This window comes from Salvelinus namaycush, chromosome 26 (genome assembly GCF_016432855.1).
Source record: "Salvelinus namaycush isolate Seneca chromosome 26, SaNama_1.0, whole genome shotgun sequence".
NCBI classification, from domain to species: domain Eukaryota; kingdom Metazoa; phylum Chordata; class Actinopteri; order Salmoniformes; family Salmonidae; genus Salvelinus; species Salvelinus namaycush.
The window spans coordinates 41,526,803-41,546,862 of NC_052332.1; the positions used below are offsets into that span (position 1 = coordinate 41,526,803).

General features: G+C 43.2%; 1 protein-coding gene across 1 annotated transcript in view; it reads right to left on the minus strand.

Annotated features, from left to right (window-relative positions):
* Positions 1–6,763: 6,763 nt before the first annotated feature.
* The window catches only part of LOC120021172 (cell adhesion molecule 2-like), a 660,300-nt gene continuing 647,003 nt past the window's right edge, over positions 6,764–20,060 (minus strand). The window contains exons 10-11 of the mRNA XM_038964810.1: positions 11,291–11,413; positions 6,764–7,409 (exon numbers count right to left, since the gene is read on the minus strand). Of these exons, the coding sequence (XP_038820738.1) occupies positions 7,294–7,409; positions 11,291–11,413 (239 nt within the window). The 3' untranslated portion in view covers positions 6,764–7,293. The remainder of the gene's footprint in view (positions 7,410–11,290; positions 11,414–20,060) is intronic.

Consider the following 20,060-nt stretch of genomic DNA (forward strand, 5'->3'; position numbering starts at 1 on the left):
ACAGAGTCTGTCTAGCCAGCCTAATCGGTACAGAGTCTGTCTAGCCAGCCTATGGGGTACAGGGTCTGTCTAGCCAGCCTAATGGGTACAGAGTCTGTCTAGCCAGCCTAATGGGTACAGAGTCTGTCTAGCCAGCCTATGGGGTACAGAGTCTGTCTAGCCAGCCTAATGGGTACAGAATCTGTCTAGCCAGCCTAATGGGTACAGAGTCTGTCTAGCCAGCCTAATGGGTACAGAGTCTGTCTAGCCAGCCTAATGGGTACAGAGTCTGTCTAGCCAACCTAATCGGTACAGAGTCTGTCTAGCCAACCTAATGGGTACAGGGTCTGTCTAGCCAGCCTAATGGGTACAGAATCTGTCTAGCCAGCCTAATGGGTACAGAGTCTGTCTAGCCAGCCTAATCGGTACAGAATCTGTCTAGCCAGCCTAATGGGTACAGAGTCTGTCTAGCCAGCCTAATCGGTACAGAGTCTGTCTAGCCAACCTAATGGGTACAGAGTCTGTCTAGCCAGCCTAATGGGTACAGAGTCTGTCTAGCCAGCCTAATGGGTACAGAATCTGTCTAGCCAGCCTAATGGGTACAGAGTCTGTCTAGCCAGCCTAATCGGTACAGAGTCTGTCTAGCCAACCTAATGGGTACAGGGTCTGTCTAGCCAGCCTAATGGTGACTACACCATTTTCTTATAAGCTTGTCATAAAGGCTGCGTTTACACAGGCAGCCAGGTTCTGATCTTTTTAGTTAGTAGTTGGTCTTTTGACCAATCAGATCGGGTATTTTGCCTTATAATTGAGCAAAATATCAGGAAATAGGCTGCGTGTGTAAACAGCCATAGAGTGTTGCAGTTCCTCCAGACAGATGATGAGAATAATGCTGTAAGGGGTTCATTTGGGATCGAGGGACTTTCTGCAGCAACATATGTTTCACCTCAGCAATGTTCAATGTGTTTTAATGCCCAGAGTGAGAAACATTGACAGCAAAATATGACTATAGCAAATCCAATTCCTAAACATCAGATTTCAACGTAACATAAAATGCTTAAAAAAACCCATTAGGCAGTCCTAACTCAGGCCGATAAAGAGTGATTTATGGCCTGTATTATAAGGCCTGTATTTGTAGGTACAGTATGTTGCAATGGTTCCAGATTTTTTGTAATTGCTCCCACCCCCCCCCCCCCCCCCCCCCACAAAAAATCCCAGGTTTTCAATAAATCCTGGTTGGAAGATTCTGGATTTCCTGCTTCTTCCCTCCTGATTCTGGGAATCTTTACAACCGGCATTTCAGTAAAACCTGGGAGTTTTTTGGCGAAATTTGTCTCCTTATTATGTTCCTATTGTGACCTGTGTACATCCAGTCTCTGCTACACACTAAACGTGTCTCTACATCTAAATGAAGACTTTCAGCTTGGTTTTAATGATACGTTGGAATCTATAATGTGTCAACTATTGGTTCTTATATAATCTACATTGTGTCGTGTCATATAAAACATTCTAGAAAAAAATCACTATGTAATGGGTGACCTTTAACCCCATTGATTCTGTAACCTTGAAAGTATGAATCTAATGATATTGTTCAGAAACTTTCAATCTGGATATCGTGTGTAAATGCTTTATTATTACCAGAAGTGATAATGACAACATGATATAATCGCTAGTAGTGACTGTGAAAGATCAACCCGATTTTTGTTGGAGCTAGTTAACGAAGCTAGCTAACAAAGCTAGCTAATAAAATAGCTAACAAAGTGTGGTGTTGGAGCTAGCTAATGGACCTAGCTAAACAGTTAGCTAACAAAACTAGCTAACGAGCTAGCTAACGACGTGTGGTGTTGGAGCTAGCTAATGAACCTAGCTAAACAGTTAGCTAACAAAGCTAGCTAACAAGCTAGCTAACAATGTGTGGTGTGTTTTCCTAACTTTACCTATTGACCCCTGACACTCTTTTCTCCAGCAACACCTTTCAGATCTGCAGCATGCCACCAACACTACAACAAACCAGTGTCCTCCTCAATTAAATTGTATTTTGAAATCAAATAAATTAAAAATGAGATTTGGAAAATGGTCAAAGAAAATAAAAAAAATTAAACTTGTCAAAATGTGTATTACCAAAATTCTGCACTTACACAGTATATACATGCCTTGTGCGGAAAAGATATTAGCAATGACAAATAAAAAGTGTAGCGATTTTTTTTTTCCTTCAGTAGATCAATTGGCTAATATACAAATCTGAGGGTATTAAGGGATCCCAAAATCTAACAACATCTTTCACTAGTTACCACATTTAGCAGATGCAATATACAGCCAGCCGTATGCACAAGGGGGGGGGCTAAGAACCAATATATCAACAAAACATCAAATCAAAGACTGTCTACTGTTTATGTATTAAACACTACGGTCTGATATGGAGTACAGTAGGTTGTTTTATACTATTATTATTGGTTGAATAAAGGGAAAGCCAATTTCTCTCCTCTTATTTTAACTAGGGTTGCAAAATCCTCCAACCTGGATTTCTGGAGAAAAACCCCGGGAATTCTGGGAAAGATTTCAGGAATTTTGCAACTCTAAGCAGAACCATTCCTGAGGGTAACTAGCAGTTGTCAAGGTAACACTGATGTTCAAGGGGGGATGGTTGTTGTGCTTCTGTATTTGTCTTTTCTGTTGAATGTTTTTGGGTTCTCAATGCTCCATTCATGGCCAAGTCTTGGCCCAAACTATAAAATACTTTAAAAAAAACACAAAAAAAAGAGTTATTTCTTAAATAAAAGAAGGATTTCTAGTATTCATTCAATTGGCCGTTACCAATAAAACGTCACAATACGGTGCAGCACGTTCGATTTAGCCGCTAGGGGTCAAGGACACATTTATAGTTCTGACTATGGTCTTTACGAGGTGATGATGTTACAACCAAATAGTTGAATCCCTTGGAATCGCTTAACCGGCACGGAGTTGTCCATGGTTTTAGCTGAGCTGGGAGTCTCCTTGCCCCACCTGGCAGGTAAAAGGGAACGCTCTGCACCGTATTGTTCCGTTTCTATTGATAACGACCTATTACAACTCTACTACCCACAGTACTTGACTTGGGATGAAAGAGGTGCAGGAGCTGTATTTTTCCAAGTCCATCCATTAGAATATGTTCACCGAAATTCCTAAATGAAATGATGCGACAGAGACCTCTGATTATTCACTGTTAAAGGTTCATGCACATTTTGACAGATGGAATTTTATGACTTTTTCATGACTTCGCATAACTTTTAAGCAAATTTCCATGACCGATAATTGGTAGTGTCTCTATATAGCCTACATTTAAAAGTCTGAATAAATGTGGTATTGACACTAGAAGGTTACTGGTCTCTGATTCCATGTTGGCCTACTATCGCCTGCCGTTGTGCCTTTGATCAAGGCACTTAACCCCCCCACAAAGTAGAATAACTTTATTGTTGGACTACTGTATAAAACACGTGTGGTCAACCTTCCATCTGGAGAGCTAATGGGCATGCAGGCAGCCCTGAAACACATCCGAGTCTGCTTATAGCAAGGTCCTGTTGAGCAGCTGATGTTTAGGCTACAGTGTGGAGTATTAGAGCAGGGCTGATGTTTAGGCTACAGTGTGGAGTATTAGAGCAGGGCTGATGTTTAGGCTACAGTGTGGAGTATTAGAGCAGGGCTGATGTTTAGGCTACAGTGTGGAGTATTAGAGCAGGGCTGATGTTTAGGCTACAGTGTGGAGTATTAGAGCAGGGCTGATGTTTAGGCTACAGTGTGGAGTATTAGAGCAGGGCTGATGTTTAGGCTACAGTGTGGAGTATTAGAGCAGGGCTGATGTTTAGGCTACAGTGTGGAGTATTAGAGCAGGGCTGGAATAAAAGCCTGCACTCCCGGTAGCTCTCCTGGACGATGGTTGGCCACCCCTAATATAAAAGGTTACAATATTACAACCAGATACCTTTATGTCTTTATATAATTATTTCCTCGTTCAATGAATCAGGGATAAAATGGATGAAGTCGGTTACTTCAAAAGGAAGGTAGCTAACTAAGACATGGTCAATAACCTTATAAGGCTAAAATAGATGTATGCAGACCATGGAAGCTATTTTTCAATTAGGCTATTCTTAGACGTTTGTTGGTATTACGTAGCCTTTAATAGAGGGGAATCCCAGCTTTCATATAACGGTGTCAGATGTATTTCTCAACAGAACCATTGGAGTCAACGACATTAATGCTTAGGTCTATAGCGACAAACGAAACAAAACAACGCTAACTAGCGAGATAACCTGTAGCATGGCTAGTTATGTTTTGAATTGGCTATTTAGTTAGCCTAGCGTTATTTTATATTTCTACCTGCTGCTGAAACATCTCTCATTTTTTAAATTGATTCTTTATTTAACAGATGATTCTCAGCACACACATGCTGAAGGGTAAAGGCCTAATTCTGATCAGGGCTGATATGTAGATTTTTTAAAAAGTGATTGATAATACATTTAAAAAGGGAAAACCCAAGAATATTACTTTTCGAGGATTTTCATGACTCTAAGATCAATTTGGAACAGCAACTTCCTGCGCTTTCAGGCTGGCGTATTTTCTAACTTGAACAGTCAATTGGCGGCGCATAAACCGGATTTACAGACTACCGTCAAATAAGCTTGAACAAAGTAGAATTAGCATATGAAAGCACACTCTTTTTTGTCACTGTGTGTGAATCCGGGGCCGGTGATAGGCCACTTTGTTTTATAAAGGAGACGGTATGCAGTTCCCCCCCCACCCCCAAAATATTTTTGGGGAGGTGACGGTAAGGCGCTCTAGACAGCTCTGGCCCAAGTCAAGCACTGACTACCCAAAATATAGCATCGTTCTATATCCCTTCGGCAACCGATGGTGCTGTAGATAGAGAGATACTGAGTTGCCACGGTGACAGTGTGAGAGTGTTGCGTTAGCGCAGCAGGGTTCTGAACAGGAATATACAGACAGACGCATCATGTATCACAGACAGTAGAAGTAATCAAGGTAATGATTATGCATGATAAAAAGCAAGACATTAATTGATTGATTGTTGTTTCAATTCATTTGATATAAACCGTCACCCAGCATCGTTTTTCGTACCTTTTTGGTGTTCAGAATTTATATTATGAGTGTCCTTAATGATCAGTCAGTTCGTCTGTCTTAAAGACTCTACTATATATATATATATATATATATATATATATATATATATATATATATATACTATATGGACTAATGACTAATGAAGAACAAATTACACACATATCATATCTCACAACATGTCTGGCTACAGTGTTCACACAAAACCTCTGTCCTATCTTATCATACAATGGGCCATTTTTTCCTTGAATACAGTTTGTATTATACCAGAAAACCCTCTGTCCTGTCATACAGGTACAGTTTTATTCAGGGTGACAGTGAAGGGGTGACAGTGAAGGGGACAGTGAAGGGGACAGAGAAGGGGACAGTGAAGGGGACAGTGAAGGGTTAGTGAAGGGTTAGTGAAGGGACATTGAAGGGGACAGTGAAGGGACATTGAAGGGGACAGTGAAGGGTTAGTGAAGGGGACAGTGAAGGGGTCAGTGAAGGGGACAGTGAAGGGGACAGTGAAGGGGTCAGTGAAGGGGACAGTGAAGGGGACAGTGAAGGGGACAGTGAAGGGGACAGTGAAGGGGACAGTGAAGGGGACAGTGAATGGGGTAGTGAAGGAGACAGTGAAAGGGGACAGTGAAGGAGCCGGTGAAAGGGGACAGTGAAGGAGAGTGAAGGAGCCAGTGAAAGGGGACAGTGAAGGAGACAGTGAAAGGGGACAGTGAAAGGAGACAGTGAAGGAGCCAGTGAAAGGGGACAGTGAAGGAGCCGGTGAAAGGGGACAGTGAAGGAGAGTGAAGGAGCCAGTGAAAGGGGACAGTGAAGGAGACAGTGAAAGGGGACAGTGAAAGGAGACAGTGAAGGAGCCAGTGTAATTGAACAGTGAAGGGGACAGTGAAGGAGACAGTGAAAGGAGACAGTGAAGGAGCCAGTGTAATTGAACAGTGAAGGGGACAGTGAAGGAGACAGTGAAAGGAGACAGTGAAGGAGACAGTGAAAGGGGACAGTGAAAGGGGACAGTGAAAGGGGACAGTGAAGGAGACAGTGAAGGAGACAGTGAAGGAGATAATCTAAAGTATCATTTCGTCTGAAAGACATAAGGCGTAACCAGCACACATATTTATTTAAATTAAAATAAAAAACGAAAATGTTTAATTAAACAACGTTCAAGCCTCGGAGCTGTGATATGACAGGCAAAATAAGAAGAAAGCATTTGTAGCATCAATGTAAATGAATGACATAAAACAGTTAAATAACAGCATCACTGACAGTGTGAATGAAGGCGGCATATTTGAGGCACCGTGTAAACATGAGGGTGTGTGTTTACACACAGGGAATGGGTGTGTGTGTGTGTGTGTGTGTGTGTGTGTGTGTGTGTGTGTGTGTGTGTGTGTGTGTGTGTGTGTGTGTGTGTGTGTGTGTGTGTGTGTGTGTGTGTGTGTGTGTGTGTGTGCGTGTATTGTGTGTGAGTGTGAGTGTGAGTGTGAGTGAGTGTGAGTGAGTGTGTGTGTGTGTGTGTGTGTGTGTGTGTGTGTGTGTGTGTGTGTGTGTGTGTGTGTGTGAGAGAGTGTGAGTGTGAGTGTGAGTGCGTGTGCGTGTGTGTGTGTGTGTGTGTGTGTGGCAACAGGGCGTGTGTGAGGAGGTGTTTAGGCGTTTAATAAGGAGTCTGAAGTGGTCTCGGTGTACGTGGATATGCAGATTCTCAGGGGTTTATTTCACATAAAATATGTAAAATTTAAAATTAAAATAAAAGGCAACATCTCCAGACAGCCAGTAGAGGGCGCTGCCTTTAAAAACGAAGGCCGGCGTCAGAAACTAGGACAGTTAAAAAATTAAAAGTGTAGAAAAAGTGAAGGGCGGAATGAAATGATAAAAAAAAGAGAACAGAAAGGCCAGCAGGAAAGAAGAGATGAGTGAAAAAGGAGAAGGTGGAGTTTTTCCTCTCTGTGGACTGCCCAAGGGGTTTCCTTAGTGATGCAGCAGGGGCAGTGGAGAGAGAGAGAGAGAGAGGAGAAAATGGAAAGAGAGAGAGAGAGAAATAGGGAGAGAAAGAGGCGGCAGCATATCCCCCTCTGCAGTCTAAATAAAGTACAGAAAGGGACGGAGAGAGAGATAAAGAGAATGAGAGGGGGGAGAGAGGGAGAGATAGAGGAATAGAGACATAAAGACAGAGAGAAAGAGTGGGCAGCAGATCAGAGCGCCCTCTACAGTCTAGATAAAGTACTCCTTCTTCTCCTCAGCATGTGTGTTGCCCTCTGCGTTGATGATAGCTGTATCAGCATCAGGCGCGTCGTCCGCTCCTTTGGCCTCGTTGGTCAGGTACGTTCCTATTGGACAACAGACAGGAAGACAATACGTGAGGTATATTCCTATTGGACAACAGACAGGAAGAGAACATATGAGGTACGTTCCTATTGGACAACAGACAGGAAAACAATACGTGAGGTATATTCCTATTGGACAACAGACAGGAAGAGAACATATGAGGTACGTTCCTATTGGACAACAGACAACAACAGTATGTTAAAGAAACCTCTGTCCATGATTTAATGCATAAACATGAGAAACATATCCACGGTGGTTCTGTGCTAAACACAATGTAAAATACCAGTCCTCCAGTGTCCGGTCTGGAGCGTAAAGTCACAAACTCTGCTGGTGTAGCAACTTATAGGTACCGAAAACCCTGGTCCAAATCCCCTGGTCTGCTCTAGAAAGACTATGTAAATTACGACTGCCAGAACGGACCCAATTCATTTTTTAGACGCCCGGGAGGAATACTGATCCATTCTGACTACTAGATATTTAATTAAATACTGATCCATTCTGACTACTAGATATGTAATTAAATACTGATCCATTCTGACTACTAGATATTTAATTAAATACTGATCCATTCTGACTACTACATTTGTGGTCACACAGGACCACGTGCTGACACGGACCAATCACGGGCCAGCAGGCTACGAGGAGGCGCCATTAAACTCTCTCAGGCAGAATGCCAACGACTACATCGTCCATGATCCTTTGCTAGTTACGGCCACTTTCAACATGATCCGTAGCGATTTTTTTTGGTGCCATTCAGCAATATACTTCCGTTTTCGGGAGTTTTCCATGGGAATACGTGGATGACATCAGTCACCATCTACTGGTTTTAATGTCTATGTAAAATAACTCTTCGTGGTCCTTCCAGCCGAATAGAGGAACACTTGTCCTGAAACGCCTGTTTGCCGATGGTCAGAGCTAATCTTTTTATGACACGTGCTTCGTAATGTAGATTCAAGGAAAGCTGGGAGTTGAATGACCATGTATGTTATTGTCAGGTGTGTTACACCTGGTTATACCTGGTTATTTCATTGGGTTATAAACACTGGTTATACTTGATAAGGTGTGTTATTGTCAGGTGTGTTATATCTGGTTATACCTGGTTCTTTCATTGGGTTATAAACACTGGTTATACTTGATAAGGTGTGTTATTGTCAGGTGTGTTACACCTGGTTATACCTGGTTCTTTCATTGGGTTATAAACACTGGTTATACTTGATAAGGTGTGTTATTGTCAGGTGTGTTACACCTGGTTATACCTGGTTCTTTCATTGGGTTATAAACACTGGTTATACTTGATAAGGTGTGTTATTGTCAGGTGTGTTATACCTGGTTATACCTGGTTCTTTCATTGGGTTATAAACACTGGTTATACTTGATAAGGTGTGTTATTGTCAGGTGTGTTATACCTGGTTATACCTGGTTCTTTCATTGGGTTATAAACACTGGTTATACTTGATAAGGTGTGTTATTGTCAGGTGTGTTATATCTGGTTATACCTGGTTCTTTCATTGGGTTATAAACACTGGTTATACTTGATAAGGTGTGTTATTGTCAGGTGTGTTACACCTGGTTATACCTGGTTCTTTCATTGGGTTATAAACACTGGTTATACTTGATAAGGTGTGTTATTGTCAGGTGTGTTATACCTGGTTATACCTGGTTCTTTCATTGGGTTATAAACACTGGTTATACTTGATAAGGTGTGTTATTGTCAGGTGTGTTATACCTGGTTATACCTGGTTCTTTCATTGGGTTATAAACACTGGTTATACTTGATAAGGTGTGTTATTGTCAGGTGTGTTATACCTGGTTATACCTGGTTCTTTCATTGGGTTATAAACACTGGTTATACTTGATAAGGTGTGTTATTGTCAGGTGTGTTATACCTGGTTATACCTGGTTCTTTCATTGGGTTATAAACACTGGTTATACTTGATAAGGTGTGTTATTGTCAGGTGTGTTATACCTGGTTATACCTGGTTCTTTCATTGGGTTATAAACACTGGTTATACTTGATAAGGTGTGTTATTGTCAGGTGTGTTATACCTGGTTATACCTGGTTCTTTCATTGGGTTATAAACACTGGTTATACTTGATAAGGTGTGTTATTGTCAGGTGTGTTATACCTGGTTATACCTGGTTATTTCATTGGGTTATAAACACTGGTTATACTTGATAAGGTGTGTTATTGTCAGGTGTGTTATATCTGGTTATACCTGGTTATTTCATTGGGTTATAAACACTGGTTATACTTGATAAGGTGTGTTATTGTCAGGTGTGTTATATCTGGTTATACCTGGTTCTTTCATTGGGTTATAAACACTGGTTATACTTGATAAGGTGTGTTATTGTCAGGTGCGTTACCTTTATGCCCGGCCCTGCAGGTAACACTGGTAATTTTAATTGGGCTACAAACACTGGTTATAGATGGTCAGGTGTGTTATTGTCAGGTGTGTTACCTTTATACCTGATATCTGGTTATAAATGTAATAGAGTTGGTCAGGTGTGCTATTAACAGGTGACCTACCTTTATGTCTGACAATGAACCTGATTATAAACAAACTGGATAGACAAAGAGAATTAGTCAGGTGTGGTACTATCCGTTTTACTACTGTCAGGTATGTTATCTTTATGTGTTAAACAGGTACTATCAGGTATGTTATCTTTATGTGTTTAACAGGTACTATCAGGTATGTTATCTTTATGTGTTTAACAGGTACTATCAGGTATGTTATCTTTATGTGTTTAACAGGTACTATCAGGTATGTTATCTGTATGTGTTTAACAGGTACTATCAGGTATGTTATCTTTATGTGTTTAACAGGTACTATCAGGTATGTTATCTTTATGTATTCAACAGGTACTATCAGGTATGTTATCTTTATGTATTTAACAGGTACTATCAGGTATGTTATCTTTATGTGTTTAACAGGTACTATCAGGTATGTTATCTTTATGTATTTAACAGGTACTATCAGGTATGTTATCTTTATGTGTTTAACAGGTACTATCAGGTATGTTATCTTTATGTATTTAACAGGTACTATCAGGTATGTTATCTGTATGTGTTAAACAGGTACTAGCAGGTATGTTATCTTTATGTATTTAACAGGTACTATCAGGTATGTTATCTTTATGTGTTTAACAGGTACTATCAGGTATGTTATCTTTATGTGTTTAACAGGTACTATCAGGTATGTTATCTTTATGTGTTTAACAGGTACTATCGGGTATGTTACCTATGTCAGGTGTTTTACAGGTGTAGTGTATAACAGGTACTATCAGGTGTGTTACCTATGTCAGGTGTTTTACAGGTGTAGTGTATAACAGGTACTATCAGGTGTGTTATCTATGTCAGGTGTTTTACAGGTGTAGTGTATAACAGGTACTATCAGGTGTGTTACCTATGTCAGGTGTTTTACAGGTGTAGTGTATAACAGGTACTATCAGGTGTGTTACCTATGTCAGGTGTTTTACAGGTGTAGTGTATAACAGGTACTATCAGGTGTGTTACCTATGTCAGGTGTTTTACAGGTGTAGTGTATAACAGGTACTATCAGGTGTGTTACCTATGTCAGGTGTTTACAGGTGTAGTGTATAACAGGTACTATCAGGTGTGTTACCTATGTCAGGTGTTTTACAGGTGTAGTGTATAACAGGTACTATCAGGTGTGTTACCTATGTCAGGTGTTTTACAGGTGCATTGTGTCACAGGTACTATCAGGTGTGTTACCTATGTCAGGTGTTTTACAGGTGCATTGTGTCACAGGTACTATCAGGTGTGTTACCTATGTCAGGTGTTTTACAGGTGTAGTGTATAACAGGTACTATCAGGTGTGTTACCTATGTCAGGTGTTTTACAGGTGCATTGTGTCACAGGTACCTTTATGCCTGGCCAGGTAGCGGCCCAGAACGATGATGAGACACAAGGTGACGAAGACCACCACCGCCACCACTCCTCCAATCAGAGCATGGTCTGGACCATGCTGCCCCATGGCGTTGGGGTCTAGAGAGAGGAGGGAGGGAGATGGAGGGAGGAGAAAGAGAGGGGGGGGCGGAGGGGGAAGAGAGGGGGATATAGTAGAGGGAGGGGAGGAGGGGGAAGAGAGGGGAAAGGGAGGGGAGGAGGGGGAAGAGAGGGGAAAGGGAGGGGGATAGAGGGGAAGGAGGGGAAAGGGAGGGGGAAGAGAGGGGGATAGAGGAGAGGGAGGGAAGGAGGGGAAAGGGAGGGGGATAGAGGGGAAGGAGGGGAAAGGGAGGGGAAAGGGAGGGGGATAGAGGGGAAGGAGGGGAAAGGGAGGGGAGGAGGGGGAAGAGAGGGGAAAGGGAGGGGGATAGAGGGGAAGGAGGGGAAAGGGAGGGGGAAGAGAGGGGGATAGAGGAGAGGGAGGGAAGGAGGGGAAAGGAAGGGGAGGAGGGGGAAGAGAGGGGAAAGGGAGGGGCGTAGGGGGAAGAGAGGGGAAAGGAAGGGGAGGAGGGGGAAGAGAGGGGAAAGGAAGGGGAGGAGGGGGAAGAGAGGGGAAAGGGAGGGGGATAGAGGAGAGGGAGGAACAGGACAAAAGAAAGAGAGAGTTAAGCATCAGTGAGCTGCTGTCATTTTCTCTAATTTTTAGTTATTTAGTAGACTCTCTTATCCAGAGTCACTACAGTAGTGAGTCATTTAACAGACTCTCTGATCAAGAGTCACTACAGTAGTGAGTCATTTAACAGACTCTCTTATCCAGAGTCACTACAGTAGTGAGTCATTTAACAGACGCTCTTATCCAGAGTCACTACAGTAGTGAGTCATTTAACAGACTCTCTTATCCAAAGTCACTAAAGTAGTGAGTCATTTAACAGACTCTCTTATCCAGAGCCACTACAGTAGTGAGTCATTTAACAGACTCTCTTATCCAGAGTCACTACAGTAGTGAGTCATTTAACAGACTCTCTTATCCAGAGTCACTACAGTAGTGAGTCATTTAACAGACTCTCTGATCCAGAGTCACTACAGTAGTGAGTCATTTAACAGACTCTCATTTAACAGACTCTCTTATCCAGAGTCACTAAAGTAGTGAGTCATTTAACAGACTCTCTTATCCAGAGCCACTACAGTAGTGAGTCATTTAACAGACGCTCTTATCCAGAGTCACTACAGTAGTGAGTCATTTAACAGACTCTCTTATCCAGAGTCACTACAGTAGTGAGTCATTTAACAGACTCTCTTATCCAGAGTCACTAAAGTAGTGAGTCATTTAACAGACTCTCTTATCCAGAGCCACTACAGTAGTGAGTCATTTAACAGACTCTCTTATCCAGAGTCACTACAGTAGTGAGTCATTTAGCAGACTCTCTTATCCAGAGTCTTAGAAAACAATTGTACTTAAAGGGTTCTTCGGCTGGGTTCCAGGTAGAAGGTAGAACCATTTTGGTTTCCAGGTAGAACCCTTTACATGGAACCCAACAGGGTTTTACCTGGAGCCAAAAAGGGTTCTTCAAAGAGTTCTCCCATGGGGACCGCCAAAAAACCCTTTTTGGGTTCTAGATAGCACGTTTTTCTGTGTCGGTGAGACAACCACATATTACAGTAAGTACATTATTTTTCTCAATAAAGGAGCAATCAGCAAAGTCAGAGGTAGAAAGACAAGTCAAATGTGAGTGTTATTGCCAGAAAGGCAGTCAGACGCTACGTAGAAATACTGCCACAAAAAAAACGAGAGAGAGAGAGAGAGAGAGAGAGAGAGAGAGAGAGAGAAAGAGAGAGAGAGAGAGAGAGAGAGACAGAGAGAGAGAGAGAGAGAGAGACAGAGAGAGAGAGAGAGAGAGAGAGAGTGAAAAAAGGAGTAAATCATTCATATTGTTCAGGGACTCCCCCCCCCCCCACAGAGACATGGAAGGACAGCATAGCTCAATACAAGACCACATGGAAACCAGGACAAAATGGAAGTAATGTAAAATGTTTACTCATATGAGAAAGTAGAAGGGTAGCTTCCCAAATTGCAGCCTGTTTATAGTGCAGTGCCTTAGACCAGAGCCCTATAGGGGGTGCCATTTGGGATACAAACCCATAAAGTATAATTCAATTCAATTCAAGGGGCTTTATTGGCATGGGAAACATGTGTTAACATTGCCAAATCAAGTGAGGTACATCATATACAAATACTCAAAGATATAATTCCTTTTCTGTTGTTAAGTCATATGAGAAAATCTAAAAGTCAAAATATAGCTTTTTTTTTTTTTTTTTCTGTCACACATAAGTCTAATAGCGTCAGAAATGTTTTGGGGTTTTAAACGCGATAGAACGTCTAGGTGATTTCTGATGTAATCTGGGGTTCAAAGGACCCGCTGAGATAGGAGGAGGACTTCAGGCATGAATAGAAGACATTATAATACGACATGGACTGAAATTATTCTACTTTTTCAAGATTTGTCTTCGGTGTAGAATTGAGCGAAGCGGATGACTTTGTCTGGAAAAGGAAGTAGCTGAAATGTGATAGAAAGAACCGTTAACATATATAACATTAAATATTCTCTGGAAGCGTGTATATAAAACATGGCTAAATATCAGCCATGGGATTCCATCCAGCAACCTTTCTGTTACTGGCCCAACGCTCTAACCACTAGGCTACCTACCACCCTCATTATATATCCCAATATATAGAAGTCTATTGAATCATAATCCTCCAACGTGAGCAGAGTTAAATCATAAATAAATCAATATGATCCTTTTGAGATTTTTTTTTATAGTGAACAAAATATAAATGCAACATGCTAATATTTTTAAGATTTTTCCAGTTCATATGAAGAAAATCAGTCAATTAAAAATATATAAACTAGGCCCTAATCTGTGGATTTCACATGACTGGGAATACAGGTATACATCTGTTGGTCGCAGATACTTTACAAAAGAATGGGCCTCACAACGTGCCTAAAGGATCTCGTCACGGTATCTCAGTGCATTCAGCCATTGATAAAATGGAATTGTGTTTGTTGTCCGTAGCTTATGTCTGCCCATACCATAACCCCACCGCCACCATGGGGCACTCTGTTCACAACGTTGACATCCGCAAACCGCTCACCCACACGACACCATACACGTGGTCTGCGATTGTGAGGCCAGTTGGACGTACTGCCAAATTCTCTAAAACATGTTGGAGGCGGCTTATGGTAGAGAAATTAACATTCAATTTTCTGGCAACAGGTCTGGTGGATATTCCTGCAGTCAGAATGCCAATTGAAAACTTCCTCAAAACTTGAGACATCTGTGGCATTGGCGACTCCAGTATTAGACTTAAAACGAATCATCCAGCGATCATACACTGTTTACCAGGGGGCAGGGCTACCGACGTTAAGGCTAATCTGAAGATGGTGCTGGCTAAAGCTAAAACTGGCGAGTGTAGAGAGTATAGAGATATTGTTATCCACGTCGGCACCAACGATGTTAGGATGAAACAGTCAGAGGTCACCAAGCGCAACATAGATAATTGGCCCTCTTTCTGGGACTCACCCACAAACAGGACCAAGCCTAGCCTGCTGAGGAGTGACGGACTCCATCCTAGCTGGAGGGGTGCTCTCATCTTATCTACCAACATAGACAGGGCTCTAACTCCTCTAGCTCCACAATGAAATAGGGTGCAAGCCAGGCAGCAGGTAGAATCCTGACTAGAACCAAAAAATGTGATCATATTACTCCAGTGCTAGCCTCCCTACACTGGCTTCCTGTTAAGGCAAGGACTGATTTCAAGGTTTTACTGCTAACCTACAAAGCATTACATGGGCTTGCTCCTACCTATCTTTCCGATTTGGTCCTGCCGTACATACCTACACGTACGCTACGGTCACAAGACGCAGGCCTCCTTACTGTCCCTAGAATTTCTAAGCAAACAGCTAGAGGCAGGGCTTTCTCCTATAGAGCTCCATTTTTATGGAATGGTCTGCCTACCCATGTGAGAGACTCGGTCTCAGCCTTTAAGTCTTTACTGAAAACTCATCTCTTCAGTAGGTCCTATGATTGAGTGTAGTCTTGCCCAGGAGTGTGAAGGTGAACGGAAAGGCTCTGGAGCAACAAACCGCCCTTGCTGTCTCTGCCTGGCCGGTTACCCTCTCTCCACTGGGATTCTCTGCCTCTAACCCTGTTACAGGGGCTGAGTCACTGGCTTACTGGTGCTCTTTCATGCCATCCCTAGGAGGGGTGCGTCACTTGAGTGGGTTGAGTCACTGACGTGATCTTCCTGTCTGGGTTGGCGCCCCCCTTGGGTTGTGCCGTGGCGGAGATCTTTGTGGGCTATACTCGGCCTTGTCTCAGGATGGTAAGTTGGTGGTTGAAGATATCCCTCTAGTGGTGTGGGGGCTGTGCTTTGGCAAAGTGGGTGGGGTTATATCCTTCCTGTTTGGCCCTGTCCGGGGGTATCATCGGATGGGGCCACAGTGTCTCCTGACCCCTCCTGTCTCAGCCTCCAGTATTTATGCTGCAGTAGTTTATGTGTCGGGGGGCTAGGGTCAGTTTGTTATATCTGGAGTACTTCTCCTGTCTTATCCGGTGTCCTGTGTGAATTTAAGTATGCTCTCTCAAATTCTCTCTTTCTTTCTCTCTTTCTTTCTCTCTCTCGGAGGACCTGAGCCCTAGGACCATGCCTCAGGACTACCTGGCATGATGACTCCTTGCTGTCCCCAGTCCACCTGGCCGTGCTGCTGCTCCAGTTTCAACTGTTCTGCCTGCGGCTATGGAACCCTGACCTGTTCACCGGACATGCTACCTGTCCCAGACCTGCTGTATTCAACTCTCTAGAGACAGCAGGAGCGGTAGAGATACTCTTAATGATCGGCTATGAAAAGCCAACTGACATTTACTCCTGAGGTGCTGACTTGCTGCACCCTTGACAACTACTGTGATTATTATTATTTGACCATGCTGGTCATTTATGAACATCTGAACATCTTGGCCATGTTCTGTTATAATCTCCACCCGGCACAGCCAGAAGAGGACTGGCCACCCCTCATAGCCTGGTTCCTCTCTAGGTTTCTTCCTAGGTTTTGGCCTTTCTAGGGAGTTTTTCCTAGCCACCGTGCTTCTACACCTGCATTGCTTGCTGTTTGGGGGTTTAGGCTGGGTTTCTGTACAGCACTTTGAGATATCAGCTGATGTAAGAAGGGCTATATAAATACATTTGATTTGTTGTGTGACAAAACTGCACATTTTAGAGTGGCCTTTTATTGTCCCCAGCACAAGGTGCACCTGTGTAATGATCATGCTGTTTAATCAGCTTCTTGATATGCCACACCTGTCAGATAGATGGATTATCTTGGCAAATGAGAAATACCCACTAACAGGAATGTAAACAAATTTATGGTAAACACTTGAGAGAAACAAGCTTTTTGAGCGGATGGAGAATTTTCTGGGAAATTTTTATTTCAGCTCATGAAACATGGGACCAACAATTTACATGTTGCGTTTATATATTTTGTTCAGCGTATAATCTGAATAAAGAACACAGAATATAGAACATGTACTCTATGTTAGGGGCCTCTGTCCTCTCTCTTTCTCTCTCTCTCTCTCTCTCTCTCTCTCTCTACTTCTATCCTTATCCCCCTCTCAATTTTTTTCTCTCCCTTTTTCGGCGGTCCAAGTGGTGCCAATTCAACATTCCTCAGCTGTCCGCTCTACTGACCAAGCCGGACGGCAACAGAGTGACCACAAGGTGTGTGTGTGGTCAAGTGTGACAGCCAAGTCTTTGGGACTGTGGAGGGTTATGGAGTGATACAAAGCCTGCTGCTCACCTATTTAGAGAGAGGGAGAGAGAGAGAGAGAGAGAGAGAGAGAGAGAGAGAGAGAGAGAGAGAGAGAGAGAGAGAGAGAGAGAGAGAGATAGAGAGATGGGGAATAGACAGAGAGACAGAGAGAGAGAGAGCGAGAGAGAGAGAGAGAGAGATGGGGTATAGACAGAGAGAGAGAGAGAGACAGAGACAGAGATGGTAGAGAGAGAGACAGAGATGGTAGAGGGAGAGAGAGAGAGATGGTAGAGGGAGACAGAGAGAGAGAGAGAGAGAGAGAGAGAGAGAGAGAGAGAGAGAGAGAGAGAGAGAGAGAGAGAGAGAGAGAGAGAGAGAGAGAGAGAGATGGTAGAGGGAGACAGAGATGTTAGAGAGAGAGAGAGATGGTAGAGGGAGAGTGATTATTTTATTCAGTTGAACTGGACTACAAACAGCGTATCACTGAATTGCATCGAGCGCTAAAAAGGAAACTTAACTTGTTTCGTTTTTTTACTGACACCAAACTACAGCAGACATATGACTTAACCTACTCTACTACCATCAAAACAGGAACATTTTACATATGTCTAGAAATTCAAAAGGAAACGATCTCAACAGAGAAAAATGTCCTCCTGTGTGCTACCTAACTTTAATGAAGACAGATTCTCCATCCTGAAGGGGGAAATCAATCATTTCCAGACCCAGGGATATGTACTAGTCTGTGGTGACCTAAATCCCAGAACTGGACAAGAACCTGGCACCTTCAGCACACGGGGATACAAACTGTGTAGTTATTCCCTCCGTAAGGCAATTAAACAGACAAAAACGTCAGTACACCGACAAAGTGGAGTCGCAATTCAACGGCTCAGACACGAGACGTATGTGACAGGGTCTACAGACCCACGGATTACAAAGGGAAAAACCAGCCACGTCGCGGACAACAACGCTCCCGGACAAGCTAAACACCTTCTTCACCCGCTTTGAGGATAACGCAGTGCCACCAACGTGGGCCGCTCCCGAGGACTGTGGGCTCTCGTTCTTCGTGGCTGACGTGAGTAAGACATTTAAGCACGTTAACCATCGCAATTCTGCAGGCCCAGACGGCATCCTTAGCTGCGTCCTCAGAGCATGTCCCCACTTGCTGTACCTAAGAAAGCAAAAGTAACTGAACTAAATGACTATCGCCCCGTAGCACTCACTTCTGTCCCTGGGTCTCAACCCCGCCCTGTGCAACTGGATCCTGGACTTTCTGACAGGCCGCCCCCAGGTGGTGAAGGTAGGAAACAACATCTCCACTTCGCTGATCCTCAACACTGGGGTCCCACAAGGGTGCCTTCTCAGCCCTCTCCTGTACTCCCTGTTCACCCATGACTGCGTGGCCTCCAATTCAATCATCAAGTTTGCAGACGACACAACAGTAGTAGGGCTGATTACCAACAATGATGAGACAGCCTACAGGGAGGAGTTGAGGGATCTGACGGAGTGGTGCCAGGAAAATAACCTCTCACCCAACGTCAACAAAACAAAGGAGCTGATCGTGGACTTCAGGAGACAGCAGAGGGAACACGCCCCCTTCCACATCGACGAGGCCGCAGTGGAGAAGGTAAAAAAAAGCTTCAAGTTCCTCTGCGTACACATCATTGACAATCTGAAATGGTCCACCCACACAGACAGTGTGGTGAAGAAGGCAACCTCAAGAGATTGAAGAAAAATGTGGCTTGTCACCTAAAACCCTCACAAACTTTTACAGATGCACCATTGAGAGTATCCTGTCGGGCTGTATCACCGCCTGGTACGGCAACTGCACCGCCCGCAACTGCAAGGGTCTCCAGAGGCTGGATTCACCAAACTTACGGGGGGGAAAGTAAGACGTTTCCTTAAAGGAAAGTAAAAAAATAAGAAGTTCATAAGGAAGTTTATAAGTCCTCATAATGTTCTTAGTAATTCATAGTTTTCTTAGGAACTTTGTAAACATCTTCTTATGTGACATCGATAAATAAATAATAAATAAGCCTATGTGAGATGGATGATATTATTTTTTAACCATTTATACACAAAAAACCCCAAAACAACAACATTATTTTTCACACATTATCAAAAACAAAAATAAGAACTTCAGTTAACAAGTGGAAGAAAAATTTGGTTGAATACTGCAGAGACCAGGATGGGTGAGAGTGGCCGAGTCTTTCTCTGCCGTCGGGTGCCAGGGACATTGACACCATTAAAAAAGAGAGGTCCGACATGATGTCGGCTGCTAAGAAGGAGGGAAATGAGAGAAGCAGGGTGTGGAAGAAGACTGAAGGGGTTGTGGACCAGCTAGAGGAGAAGGTGTTGTCCATGATAGGAGAGAGGGTAGAGGGACTGCGCGACCGATAACTTAGGTAGCTAGCTAACGTGTAACAACATTAGCCAACAAAGCTAACGACGGCCCAGTTCATCTATGCAAATTGACGAGCTAGCGCTAGCTATTTAACACTTCTAGAATGTCGTAATATATTGTTAAAAGCTAGATAATGCACGTTTTAATTGGTTTTCGTGCTGTATTTAAATGTCCAGTAGACAACTGTGAATTAGAGTAAGGCTGTAATGTAACAAAATGTGAAAAAAGTCAAGGGGTCTGAATACTTTCCGAATGCACTGTACCGCTTATGTCACAGGATGGGTCTCTCGCTCTCTCTCTTTCTCTGTGTCCTCTCTCTCTCCCACTCTCTCTCTCGCTCCCTCTGCCCTCTGTCTCCCAGTCTCTCTCTCTGTCATCTATCTCACTCTCTCTCTTTCTCTGTGTCCTCTCTCTCACCCTCCCGCTCTCTCTCTCTCTCCCCCTGCCCTCGGTCTCCCAGTCTCTTTCATCTCTCTCTTCTCTCTCTCGGTTTCACTTTCTGTCTTCACTTTTTCTCTCTGTCCCATTCTCTCTCACTCTCTCT